Source organism: Idiotropiscis lumnitzeri, chromosome 11 (genome assembly GCF_059441095.1).
Source record: "Idiotropiscis lumnitzeri isolate Australia: NSW breed Sydney's pygmy pipehorse chromosome 11, RoL_Ilum_1.0, whole genome shotgun sequence".
NCBI classification, from domain to species: domain Eukaryota; kingdom Metazoa; phylum Chordata; class Actinopteri; order Syngnathiformes; family Syngnathidae; genus Idiotropiscis; species Idiotropiscis lumnitzeri.
In genome coordinates, this window is record NC_142401.1 from 17,286,681 (window position 1) to 17,299,029 (window position 12,349).

The window sequence follows — 12,349 nt, forward strand, 5'->3', positions numbered from 1 at the left end:
TAGCAGAGAGCCAGCCTGGTTAAGCAAGCCGCCACAACGGTTGCTCATAGGCAACTATGCAACGCGCCGCTAGCTAACTATAAACTATAAAATCAAACAATACTGGACATGGATATCAATACCTCACTTAGCCTTTATTTGAAGTTGACCCTCGGAAGCAATTGTACCAGATGACTTAACTTCAAATTGACGCGGGTCTGACCTATTCTTAGTACGCAAAGTGCTGTGACAGACTGAAACTGGAGTACAATTTTCATTTTTTAGCCGTCATGCGCACCAGCGCACCGCCTGTGTGTTCCCCTGTTTATAGTTTATAGTTTCGTCAGCCTGACTCGCTTTGTTGCAACACCCTGGCTCTGCTCCCTGGTCGTCATGCTAACAAATATCACAATTGTCATTTGCATGAGACAGAACTGTGGCTCAAAACCTGAACACTTTCAACCAGTGTGCTATCTTTCTGTATGGAAGAATTTCAGAGAACTTGTATTGAGACATTTAGGAATTGTTTTAAATGGTTAAAAAAGTGCCGTAGTTTGCCTCCTTTAACTACAGGCCCCGTTTGCCCTGCACCCCAGGCTGATTTCCAAGAAGAGCATTCAGTTCTTCCAAATTTGCCTCTCTCCATTCACAGTGAGCTCATCTGGCTGAGTCAGAGGCCATCTGGCTTGTTTATACCATTTCGTACATGCAGGAAACCAACACACCATTCACTTGTTTGTCATGTTTATGAAGGGTGAGTATCACGCAGGGCCATTATTTTTATTACCATTATTTTGACAGAATCATAAAGTGATTACAATGACAATCTCATAAAGGCTCAATCCCACAAAGCAAAACAGTTTAAATTGACCTTTCCATGTATTTTAAAATGTACACATTTATATTTCCCTCATATGACTGTGGTCAAGTAAGTTCAAACTTTTTGGGCTCTGTATAGTAAATCAGTATGTAGTAGTACCACACATAGTCAGAAGGATGGCACTCTAATGACACATGTTTTTTACATAATCATCCATGAGGACCTCAACCATTTTTCCACCGCGGACCATAAAAGTACAAAACATTTGCGGACCGGCAACCGGGGTTGGGTGTGTGGGGGTAGCTGGCACTTGTGTCTATAATCTTTTGGATGTATTGTATATGTGTTTATATTGTAACGTATAATAAGTCAGGCCAATTTGTCCATCAGCGAACACTTTTATTATTAAGCCTAAAACGGCTGCTGTTGGCCGCAACCACGCCGATCAGACCAAAACCAAACACAAGACAACAACATAACGTTCACTCCCCTGCTGCCTTCACAGCCTCCACAGAAAAGAGGAAAACACAGAACCCTTGAACTATTTACAAAGTCGCTGCAATATGTTTTAATTTGTGTTCTAATTTCCCGCTAATTTATATTACACTATATGGAAAGCGCTTTGTTACAGCTCCAGTTGTTGTGAAATGCGCAATAGAAATAAAATTGTATTGTGTTACATTGTATTGTTGCGAACGCTACTAGCTAGCTGCTAGCCAGTCGTAGCCACTAACGTCGAAGACTTGGGCCGTTTCCTACAATGACACAGTAATTAACTAGCGGTTTGTTTGTGTCCTAAATTGGCGAGTGAATATGAATTTTGGGATGGTTTTGGCGATGGTGTTGATGTTGGAGGCAACTATGTAATGACAATATATAGCTAGCCAAAAGGTAGCCGTTACGCCACTACAAGGGCCAACTTCAAAGTAAAAAGTTATTACATTGGCATCAACGACTCAATGTATTATTTGTTCATCTTTATTTGAAGTTGGCTCTTAAACAGTGTTGATTGAAGATAGCATGCAGGTGCGAATGGTTGGCCTCCAGAAAGACTTAATGTGATCAACCACATTTTTATTTTTTTTTTTCACCAGCCATTACGCGGATCGTGCCCATATGGATCGCGGGACAAAGGTGATCCTTTGGACCACTATTCATGAGTCCATCTTGGATGAATTTAACAGAGAGAAGCCTGTCGCTTTTCAAAATAAGACATTTTTTAAGCCTCAAATAATATATAAACCAGAAGTACTGCAAGTTTTTTATCTTTCATCTGTGCGGCCTGCCGTGGCCCGGTCCAAAGTGTACCGGTCCGCGCCCGGTGGTTAGGGACCTCTGGTGTATATTATATGCATAGTTTAGTGAGGTTTTAACAAGACACTTGAGCTGAGTAGACATTTTCTTCCATATAAAATCGTTTTATAATGGGCTGAATGGTATTTCATCATCTGCATTTCCTTGTGAGATAAAAGAGGAGACTGCACCATTTGCATTAAGAGCGAGGAGGGAAATACACCACTATAACCAGCAGATGGCACTGTTGTAAACAAAGTAAACCTTTTTCCCCCGCAGGCAAATCTACAGTGGAGTTGACGTGTGTGCTAGCTGCTTGTTAGATGATGTCGGCTCTACAAGAGTCTTGGCAGTGTGTTTTTCAATCCTCTGTATTAAATATAAAATGTGCACACTCAACCCACGTTTCACTGGTTACAAATTCCTCTATTCGCATTTTTTACCGAGAAACCTTTCCGCAACTATTCAAGGAAAAAGTTTTTGGCACATTTGTGTGTTACTTTCTGTAATGCTCAGAAGTGATATAAAATCACCCCAAAGTCCCAACTAGTGCTGGACTAATGAAGTACCGCTGACGTGACACATCTTGGCTGTTTAAAAGTTATTGCCAACAATTCTTGGCAATAAAATATTCTATTCACCTTCAGCAGTCTAAACATGGCATTCTGATTAATATTGGCACCTGAGGGGGCAACCATTTTGTCACCACTGTCGACTGAAAATTACATCACAATTGCTTAGGGATTAGGTAACAATCAATCCCGCCTCACCCGTTTACTGAAGCTGAGCCATGATTGTTCGTAGGCTGAGCCTTGATTGGTCGTAGGCTGAGCCTTTAGCAACTGTGATGTAATTTTCAAGCAACCAAAATGACAAAATGGCCACGCCCTGAGATATCTAAAAACAGGTGGATCTTTCCACTTAACTCATATTCCACAAACACAATATTAATCAGAATGCTGCGTTTTGACTAGTGAGCCAGCATAGAACATATTCTTTTGAAATAACATTTTAGGGTTACTTCCCCTTTAAGATTTAAGCGGATTTTTTGTTATTTGTGGCAGACAGTAAGATTTACTTTATTGTAAGGTCCACAAAAAACTTTTCTCTTGACAGTGTCATTTGTTGTTTCTGGTGGGGCACTTCATCACTTGCCCCTAATGTAAATTGTCAACTTCTTTACAGCACTAAATCGAATTCAAAGGCTAATGCAAAACATGTTCTCGTCAGCAAAGCCAGGGCTCCGTATCGACACGCTGGAGCATGCCGCTGATCAATAAGACACAGCAGCTCTAAGTTGCCATGTTGTGATCAAGGTCAGACCATCCGTCAGCGCATCCTGGCAGCATACTTAACTCAAACGCTGAACTTTGACGCCTGTTTTACATGCAGCTCCTGAGCCGCCTGCTGAGTGAGCAGAAATTTGACACGCTTATCTGTGACTTGCCCGCTTTTGTGCAACACCAAACCATTGTTTCCATGACTTATGCAGTCATGTGACTGTGCTATTTTTAGAATGTGATGTAAAGATGCGCCGTAATTTAAGCATATAATGCGATATTTGAAAAATGCTACAACAAAAATGCGAAGGCAGTTCCAAATAATACAACATATTCGAGAAAATAAATAAATATGACTCGAAACTTAAATAAAAAAAAAAAATACAATTATTGGAATATATATATATATATATATATATTAGTTGAATGTTACACAGATATTGCATACGTGAATACAGAAATATTTGAAATGCCAAATTATTTTGAAATAAGCAAAAATATTAGACACAAATTTAAAACAAATCTACAAACAAAAATGTGCACAATTTTTAGATAATTATTTAAAAATACAAAAATAAAAACATGACAAAATGCACAAAAACGAAAATACTAGCATCCATCCATTATCCTCACAAGGGCTGCGAGAGATTAACCCAGCTGTTAGGCGGGTACACCCTGAACTGGTTGCCATCCAATCACAGAGCACACAAGACAAACAACCATCCACACACACACGCACGACTAGGGACAATCAAAAATGTTCAGGCAACCAACTGTGCATGTGTTTGGAATGTGGGAGGAAACCCGGAGAAAAGCCACATATCACAGGGAGAACATGCAAACTCCACACAGGAAAGCCGGAGCCGGAAACGAACCCTGCACCTCTGAACTGTGAGGCCATCGTGCTAACTCGTCGCCCACTCTGCCGTGCCGCCCCGAAAATGCCAGCAAAATACAATAAAAAATACAATACATAGAATCATTCAACAAAACATTTTTTTAAAATAAAAGATATTGGATGAAGGATTCACATACAACAGAGAAAAAATAAAATAAACAGAGTTTTAAAAATAAAATGCAGAAAATAATAACACAATGCAAAACATTAGACTCCCCGCAAGAAATAAAAACATTAAATGAAAAACATTTATGCCACAAATCCAATTTATTCCAAAAATATTACATTAATCTCCCCAAAATATTAAATGACTGCATTGGAAAACTGCCGTGTTACGTTTCGGATGACCTTTGCATGGATTCCTCCAGATTTCTTTGGTGTAATACACGATGAATTATAAATGACAGCAGCATCACATCAGCATTGCCCTTGTGAGAGTCACCTGTGTGTATGTGCGTGCCTGATGCTCGCCGTTCAGTCAGTGATCCAGCGCCTGCACAAGGACACGCTTGTTCTCAGCAATGGATGCTTTTATAAATTATTCATCCGCTTATTCAGTCGACCGTTTAAACCCGAGTCAGAAGGAGTGTCCGTCAAGAATACTGCGCTGAAAGTGTGCAATCTTTTGTTAAAACCAAAAAATATTAGATGATAAATACAAAAAGATTTGAAACTCTAATCACTATTAATAATATGCTGAAATACGAATATTTAATTTAAAATAACACCAAAATATCAAATGAAAAATTTAAATAATGTTCGTCAATTAAAAAAATACAAAAATAATCGAAAACACCAAAAAACAATATTGAAAAATACACACATTTTATAAAAAGATGCAAAAAAAATGCAGTGCAAAAAATGGCTATCAATGAGATAAAATACACTTTTTTAAATAGACACAAAACCAGAAAATACACAAATATAACAAAATATAAAAATAGATCAAATGCCAAAGATACTAGAAAAAGTCAAACTCCATTCAACCGTAGTGTTGACTGAGCAGCTAACTATTGTTTAAACACTCATAATTAGTTCTTAGCCAAATGATGAGCGGGAGACTCCACACAGTTAGCATACATGTTTAATGGAAGGCACTCTTTACACAATAAATAACATTCATTCATCAAAAGTGAGCCCCTACAAACTTAAGTGGGCCAACTCCACATTGGTCAATTTCAAGTTAACTGCAGAAATGAAGCGAGAAAAGGCACATCTTTCAGATGAAACCTGCTCAGAGTCAATTTTTAATTTCAATTGGGACTTTCCTGACAAACTAGAGTTAGCCCACTTCAGCTCTCAGTGGCACAACTGTACTCAATAAGTATAAATGCTTCTTCCGAACATAAAGTGCTGCGTAGCCAAGTCACTAAATGATCTTTTTGGCTCTCGTTTGAATTATTGCTGTATTGCTAAGGTCAAACAGGGTTACCCTACGCGCTTGTGACGACATTATTGCATACAGTACGTTTATTGCAAGATTACATTCTCAGCCTTTGCTATAGAAACTCTACTTATACGTGTCATGGATTCAAATTGTCATCATTGAAATGTGGCATGCACATCCAACGGTCTCACTTGATTATGACTAGACCATTAAAATCCTTACAATTAGCTACATTCATTATGTCAAACTTTAGTATGAGCCTCATTTCTGCATGCCATGCAGTATAAATGATACATTGTTTATTTCATTTCTATTGTGCAAAGGGAATGGTGTTCCCCCTCTTCCTGTTACATCATAAATATAGATCCTCCAGGATGTGACATACATGGATGGTGACGATAAATGTGCTTCCAAGAGCCTCACAAAGTGCATACGAAGAGATTAACATTCAGTGCAATAATTTGACAAGATCTTATAATTGTACTTAAAAGGATTTGTTTTGCATAAATATGCTCACTTGGCAAGTAGGTATTAAATGTAGATTCTTTTTTTTTTTTACATGCGAGTTTGATTGCATTTGATTATTTTATAGGTCTTCTGCAACGTGCAAACAGTATACATCATATTTCATTTTACTGCAATTAAAGATGTCTCACACAGTGTGGATATTTGCCAGCATCGTTTGAAGTCTCTTAGATTACCTGAAAATGATCAAGTGGAACCTCCCATGGAAGTAGATTTTGATTTTGTTATTGTAATGAAGGATAGTGGGGATAGGATTATGCCTTGACAAAGATAAAACTGAAAATACTCCAAGTGCCCACAATTATCTCTTTTAAATGCATTATTTGCATTACAAATGTTTTTTTTCCTTGCCAAATAGTGAGACAAATGCCCAATAGTTAATCCATAATTGTATTCTGTTAATGCCAAGTAATTCATGCACAAAATAGAGAAACATGTCCGAGTTTTGTATATTACAGGTGTCCTATGGCGAAAAGTCACATAGGTGACTCCCAAAGACATTTTTACATTTTGAGGTTATTTCTCAACATGCCACCATTTTAAGAAAGAGACAAAAAGTGGACGACAGGTTCATGACTGAACAGAAATTCTATTAAGCACTCGCTAATTAGTATTTAAATAAGCTTTGACTTACTTTATGTAATTGTAAAGAAGAAATAATTTTCTCTGGGGCAGAGTAAACTCCCCTCCGTCACAGGTTCTGGGATCGCAGACCTGCTATTTCAATGATTTTTTTGTGCAGTTAATAAATATTTAGTTTGGCAACTCTTTATTTTGGATTTAATTCCACTACCGACCATTAGATGGCAGCACACATTTCGTTTTGAGATTGTGTAGGTAAATTTAAACAAAGAAGAACATTTACAAATTTATAAATTTCAGCTCAGCTTAGTATTGGTTAAAATGACATCTGCAACCCTATGCCGACAGAAGGTTGTGACTGTAGGTTTAATTTAAAATGTACATCTTTTGGCAAGTCTATCATTGCGTCACAGATGACGTTATGCTTGCTCTGTGTCAGATGAGGTCGGTCGGTGCTGCAGCGCCCAATAATTAATCAGTCCCTGCATGCAAAGGCAGAAGCCTGTCTGTCATGCGGGTCAGGTTACATCCTTTCTGTGTAAATAAATAAATAAATAGTCTGAATGCCACGTTCATGGCCGTCTTACCAGTCTCACCTTTGGGTGAGGAAGAGGGCGCCACTAACGCCCTAGCTCACGGCCTATGTGGCAGTGGACTTTTTTTTTACGACAGGTTCACCTAGCGAGAAAACAAAAAAGAAAAGAGATTTATTCAATCTGGCGTATCACTCAAAAGCAACTGGTGAGTGCAAAGTTAGCAACTTGACGTCACATCCGTTCCTAATATTGCACCATGCAAGAAAATTAATCAGCTAGATTAATTTGGCAAATACAAGACTAGACGCTTAAATAAGAACAGAAGATATTTATCACATTTTGCGGTATTGCTCTGTTTCCCCATTAATACTTGAAATGAGTTGCTGGTGGGCGCTACAATTTAAATTTCTATAGTACAGATTTCACTTATTCCAGTAGTTCTGGATGAATCAAATTATGTGCTGGTTTATAATCAGTTTTTCTTGAAAAAAAACGTTTTTAAAAATGCTGCCTATGGTTAAATTATGACATAAATTACTTTACCCAATCTTGCACAAATAACCGATCGCTATTTTAAATAGATGGCTGGAAATTGCACTTGTTAAAAGAGTTCCTCTTGTGCTGAGGAGTGTTTATTTCACTTTGTCCAAAAGAAGACAACTTGAGCAAAGGCTATATACTGTTGTCATGCTGCAACAGTACAAAAATGGCCAAAGAAAATGTTGTTGTTGTTCTACGAGTGGAAGCCATTCTTCTCGATGTTCCAGGTGCTTTTGTCGAGCGATGCCGCGCTGCTGTACTTATCGGCCATTGAGCACTTCTGCGCCTCTGTGGCGGCGTCAATCATCTGCTTCTCTTCCTGCTCTGTCTCGCGGTGGTAGAAATAGTTGAAGTTGGATACGATGACAGGCACGGGCAGCGCGATGGTCAGCACGCCGGCGATGGCGCACAGGGTGCCCACCATCTTGCCGCCAATGGTGATAGGGCACATGTCTCCGTAGCCCACTGTGGTCATGGTAACCACTGCCCACCAGAATCCGTCCGGGATGCTGACAAACTGTGTTTGTGGTTCGTCAACTTCGGCGAAAAAAATGGCGCTGGAGAAGAGGATGACACCGATGAAGAGGAAGAAGATAAGCAAGCCCAGCTCTCGCATGCTAGCCTTGAGGGTCTGCCCCAAGATCTGGAGTCCCTTGGAGTGTCGTGATAGCTTGAAGATGCGGAACACTCTCACCAGGCGTATGATCCGTAGGATGGCGAGCGACATGTTCTGGCTGGAGTTGGTGTCATCGTCGGGAGTGGTCGCCAGCTCCGTGCCCAGAGTGACGAAGTAAGGGATGATGGACACGATGTCAATGATGTTCATGATGTTGTTGAAAAAGTCGCTCTTACTGGGACATACGACAAAGCGGACGCCGGCCTCGAAGCAGAACCAGATAATGCAAATGGTCTCTACAATAAAGAAAGGATCTGTGAGGTAGGCTACGATGTCTTTGGCGGCAGGGTGAGGACTTGAACCTTCCTTGGTCCCGTTAACGACATCATCCACACCTGGAGTGAAATCATTGTCCTCCCTAAACTCTGGTAGAGTCTCCAAACAAAAGATAAAGATGGAGATGACGATGACGAAAACCGAGACAAGAGCAACGGATTTGGCGGCACTGGAGCTCTCAGGGTACTCGAACAGGAGCCAGAACTGTCTTTGGAGCTCGTTGGTGGGCAACAGAACCTCAGGTTCTTTGATGAACCCTTCATCTTCACGGAACTGCTCCATGGCCTCGTGGCCCAGTTGGAAGAAAACAATCTCACTTGCGAAGACATCCAATGGGACATTGGCCGGCCTGCGGACTCTCCCACCAGACTGGTAGAAGTACAGGACGCCATCAAAGGAAGGCCGATTACGGTCGAAGAAATACTCGTTCCTCATGGGGTCAAAGTGGCGCATTCGTTTGGCGGGATCACCCAGTAAAGTGTCCGGGAAGCGATTGAGTGTGCTCATCTGGGTCTCAAACATCAGGCCCGAAACATTGATGACAACCTTCTGGTCTCGTTCCTCCACGCCGGTCTTCTCGAACAAGTCCTCGTTGTCATAGCAGTCCCTCGGCATCCTGCTGAAAACGCCGTCTGAACCCGAATCTCCGCTCACCAGGAGCTTTAGATTGGAGATCAGGCTGCAGCTACTGGAGGTGGCTTTGGATGGAGTGGAAGGGGACGCACCCTCGCGGCGGCCCCAGCGAGGGGATGGACGCGGGGACGGACGTGGGGACGCCAGGCGACGGGGCGACTGCTCGGGATCCGGCGCTTCCGATGTGGGCGATGTCGGGTAGCCGGAGTCGCTGGGGTCGCCCAAGTTGATGCCCACATCATCCACATTTTCAAAGTTAACCAGAGGAACCTAGATAGAGATGAGACGGATAAAAACTCTATTTATCCTGTGTGGGGAAATTAAGTAGTCCCAGCAGTATTTTATCTGCTTGTATTATTAAAATACAGGAGAAACCTCCCCCCAGTAAAGTAAGAACAAATAAGACTGTAATGAGGAGGAATGGAAGGAAAATATTTTTTTTTTATTGGAACCTCTCCTCTTAGATTCATTGTCTGTCTGTTTTTGTTTTGAGGATAAAGCAAAAATGTATCAAAACCTTGGTTTTGCTGTTGGGTTTAATTCCTTGCTGGTGTTTTTTTTCTTCTAAGTATGAGATGTCCTGCTTTGTTAGTGGTCCTTGAATGCACTTCGTGCGCAGTCAAAAGTCAAACTGAAAGTATGTTTTTGCTTCCAATGGTGTAGTCTACGTTTCCATAATAATTTCCCTGTAAATGTCAATCTGTAATATTTAATACATGATGCATGGTGTTGACGCTTTATGATACTCTTCTCTTTAAGTGCTTTGACGCCATCTTGTGAAATCCATTTGCCTTACAACTCGCTTTTGGTGATTTTCGCTATTTGTGTCAGGGTCTGGTCCCTGTGCATTCCTCATTTGTGCAAACCTCCATTGCAGTCTGTCTCCTCGGGTATCCGGAATGCAGGAGGGGGTCCCTCGTGGACCTCGGCTCTGCTGGCTGGCATCCAGACAAACTTCAGTCCTCTCTGTAACCTGAACGGACGGAAGAGCAAAAAGCAACCCTGCTGCGTTAAAAGCTTTTTTTCGTCCATTTTTGTTAGCATCAGCACACAACCCCCTAACGTTCCGATTTGATACCATGACGGAAGTGAAACCTCGGCAGGTTTGCCCATGAAACTGCTTACGGTGAATGAATGTGTGTGTATGTGCGTGTGTGTGCTGATCAGGTAGTTAATTAGGTACACCTGCGCCTGAAATTCAATGACATCCCATGCAAGATTTAGCCTGAATAAAATAACACAGTTTTGATTCAATCCATTTCCCGTCTTTATTTTTTCTTTGTTTTTAATAAACAATATTTTTAAAATATAATTTAGCAGGTTTTATCCTGTATTTCTTTTTCGACATTTTTCTTTATCTCTCCTAGACTAATGGAAAAATATGTTCATTCTATATATCATCACCTACTGTACAGGACATACTTCAAGAATATTCTAAATACTAATTTACATATTGTAAATCCTCTCGATTAATTAATTTATTTTTTTACTTTTGTTTGGGATATCATCATGAATTTATCACTCTGCCTCATTTGTGGCATGTTCACTACATTAATCTAAGATGTTTGAGTTTCACAGTTAGAATATACAATGTTAAAAATACAAGAAAACAGTTGGTTTTAAATACAAAATATAAATACATATAATAAGAATGTTATGAGCAAATATTACTAAATTGAAACCATAATAAAAACAAAAATACAAATATCTGTACTGTAAACTAAAAACATGATTTAAAAAATCCATGAAAAGAAAATTAAGCAAGTAGCCTCATGGTCAAAGTCAAAAGAGTTACCACATTTCTCAATATAATATTAAAGATGATACATAACTCATCAAAAATAACAGCAACAACAAATAAATAGGCGGACATATAGGCACATTTTTTTAGTATGTCATACAAATTGGATCAAACATTTCTTTGCAAAATTTATCCATAGAACAAATTATTTTATGCATTATTGGCCCTGGAAAAGACCAAAGCAGATCTTAGTTATCCATCATGGTCAACAACAAATCTCACATTAAGACAATGTGGACACTTTTTGTTTGTCACAAGAAATGTCCGGAAGTCTCGAGTCAACCTTTGGTGATCGCTCTATTGTTCTTGTTCCCATGAGTCCTGTACAAGACTTTTGGGCTGCATTCCCTTGTCCCAGAGTGTTCTCTGTCTTGTCTTTTTTTTCATTGGAGTACAACACTAAACAATCACCATCTACATTTAAGAGCATAGAGAATACGGATTGTGCAATGTCAGCAAAACACAAAAACAAAACTTTGCATCTTCTTGTGAGCTGACATTGAACAATGACACCATCACCTTCAGTAACATACAAACAAATCAAAACAATCATAAAGGATTACACACTCACCTACCCCCTCAGCAGGAGTGCCCTCTACTTCTTCTTCTGCCCTCTTGCCTCGGATGCACTCCCACTCAAAGCGAGTCGATATCAAGCTCCCATTGGGTAATTGAACACCTGATAGGAAATAAGAGCTGCTACAGACGCACAAATACCAAACAATGCACATATACACCCTCATGCAGACTTTTAAATGCAGAGAGAGGGATGTTGGGACAAGGGCTGGATGGAATGGGGATGTGGGCGGGCGCGGGGGGCCGAGAGGGGGGATTTCACCTGGCTTCTCACCCGCCTCCTCTCGTCAGCTCCGTGATAGGAGATTTAGCGCCTGACGTGGTGTGAAGGAAGGCTCACCCCTCCTTCCCCTGTTTTCTTTTTGTCCTTTCCGCATAGTACGAGCGCACACACGCGAGAATTGTCCAATCCGGCGTCACCTTGGGGATTAGACTGCATTGTGCGCAACCCCCCAACCAATACAGGACAATACCTGACAGAGCACCTGCAGGTGCACACATCTGTCCAACTCGCTCACTCTAGGTAAAAGTGCTTCAAAGGACTATT

General features: G+C 40.5%; 1 protein-coding gene across 1 annotated transcript; it reads right to left on the reverse strand.

Moving 5' to 3' along the window:
• Nucleotides 1-5,573: 5,573 nt before the first annotated feature.
• Nucleotides 5,574-12,003, reverse strand: LOC148327728 (potassium voltage-gated channel subfamily A member 10). The gene is made up of 3 exons (XM_088308613.1): nt 11,798-12,003; nt 10,292-10,398; nt 5,574-9,695 (listed from the first exon to the last, which is right to left on the reverse strand). Exons 2-3 carry the CDS (start codon nt 10,295-10,297, stop codon nt 8,034-8,036), a joined length of 1,668 nt encoding a protein of 555 aa, XP_088164739.1. The 5' UTR covers nt 10,298-10,398; nt 11,798-12,003; the 3' UTR covers nt 5,574-8,033.
• Nucleotides 12,004-12,349: the final 346 nt, after the last annotated feature.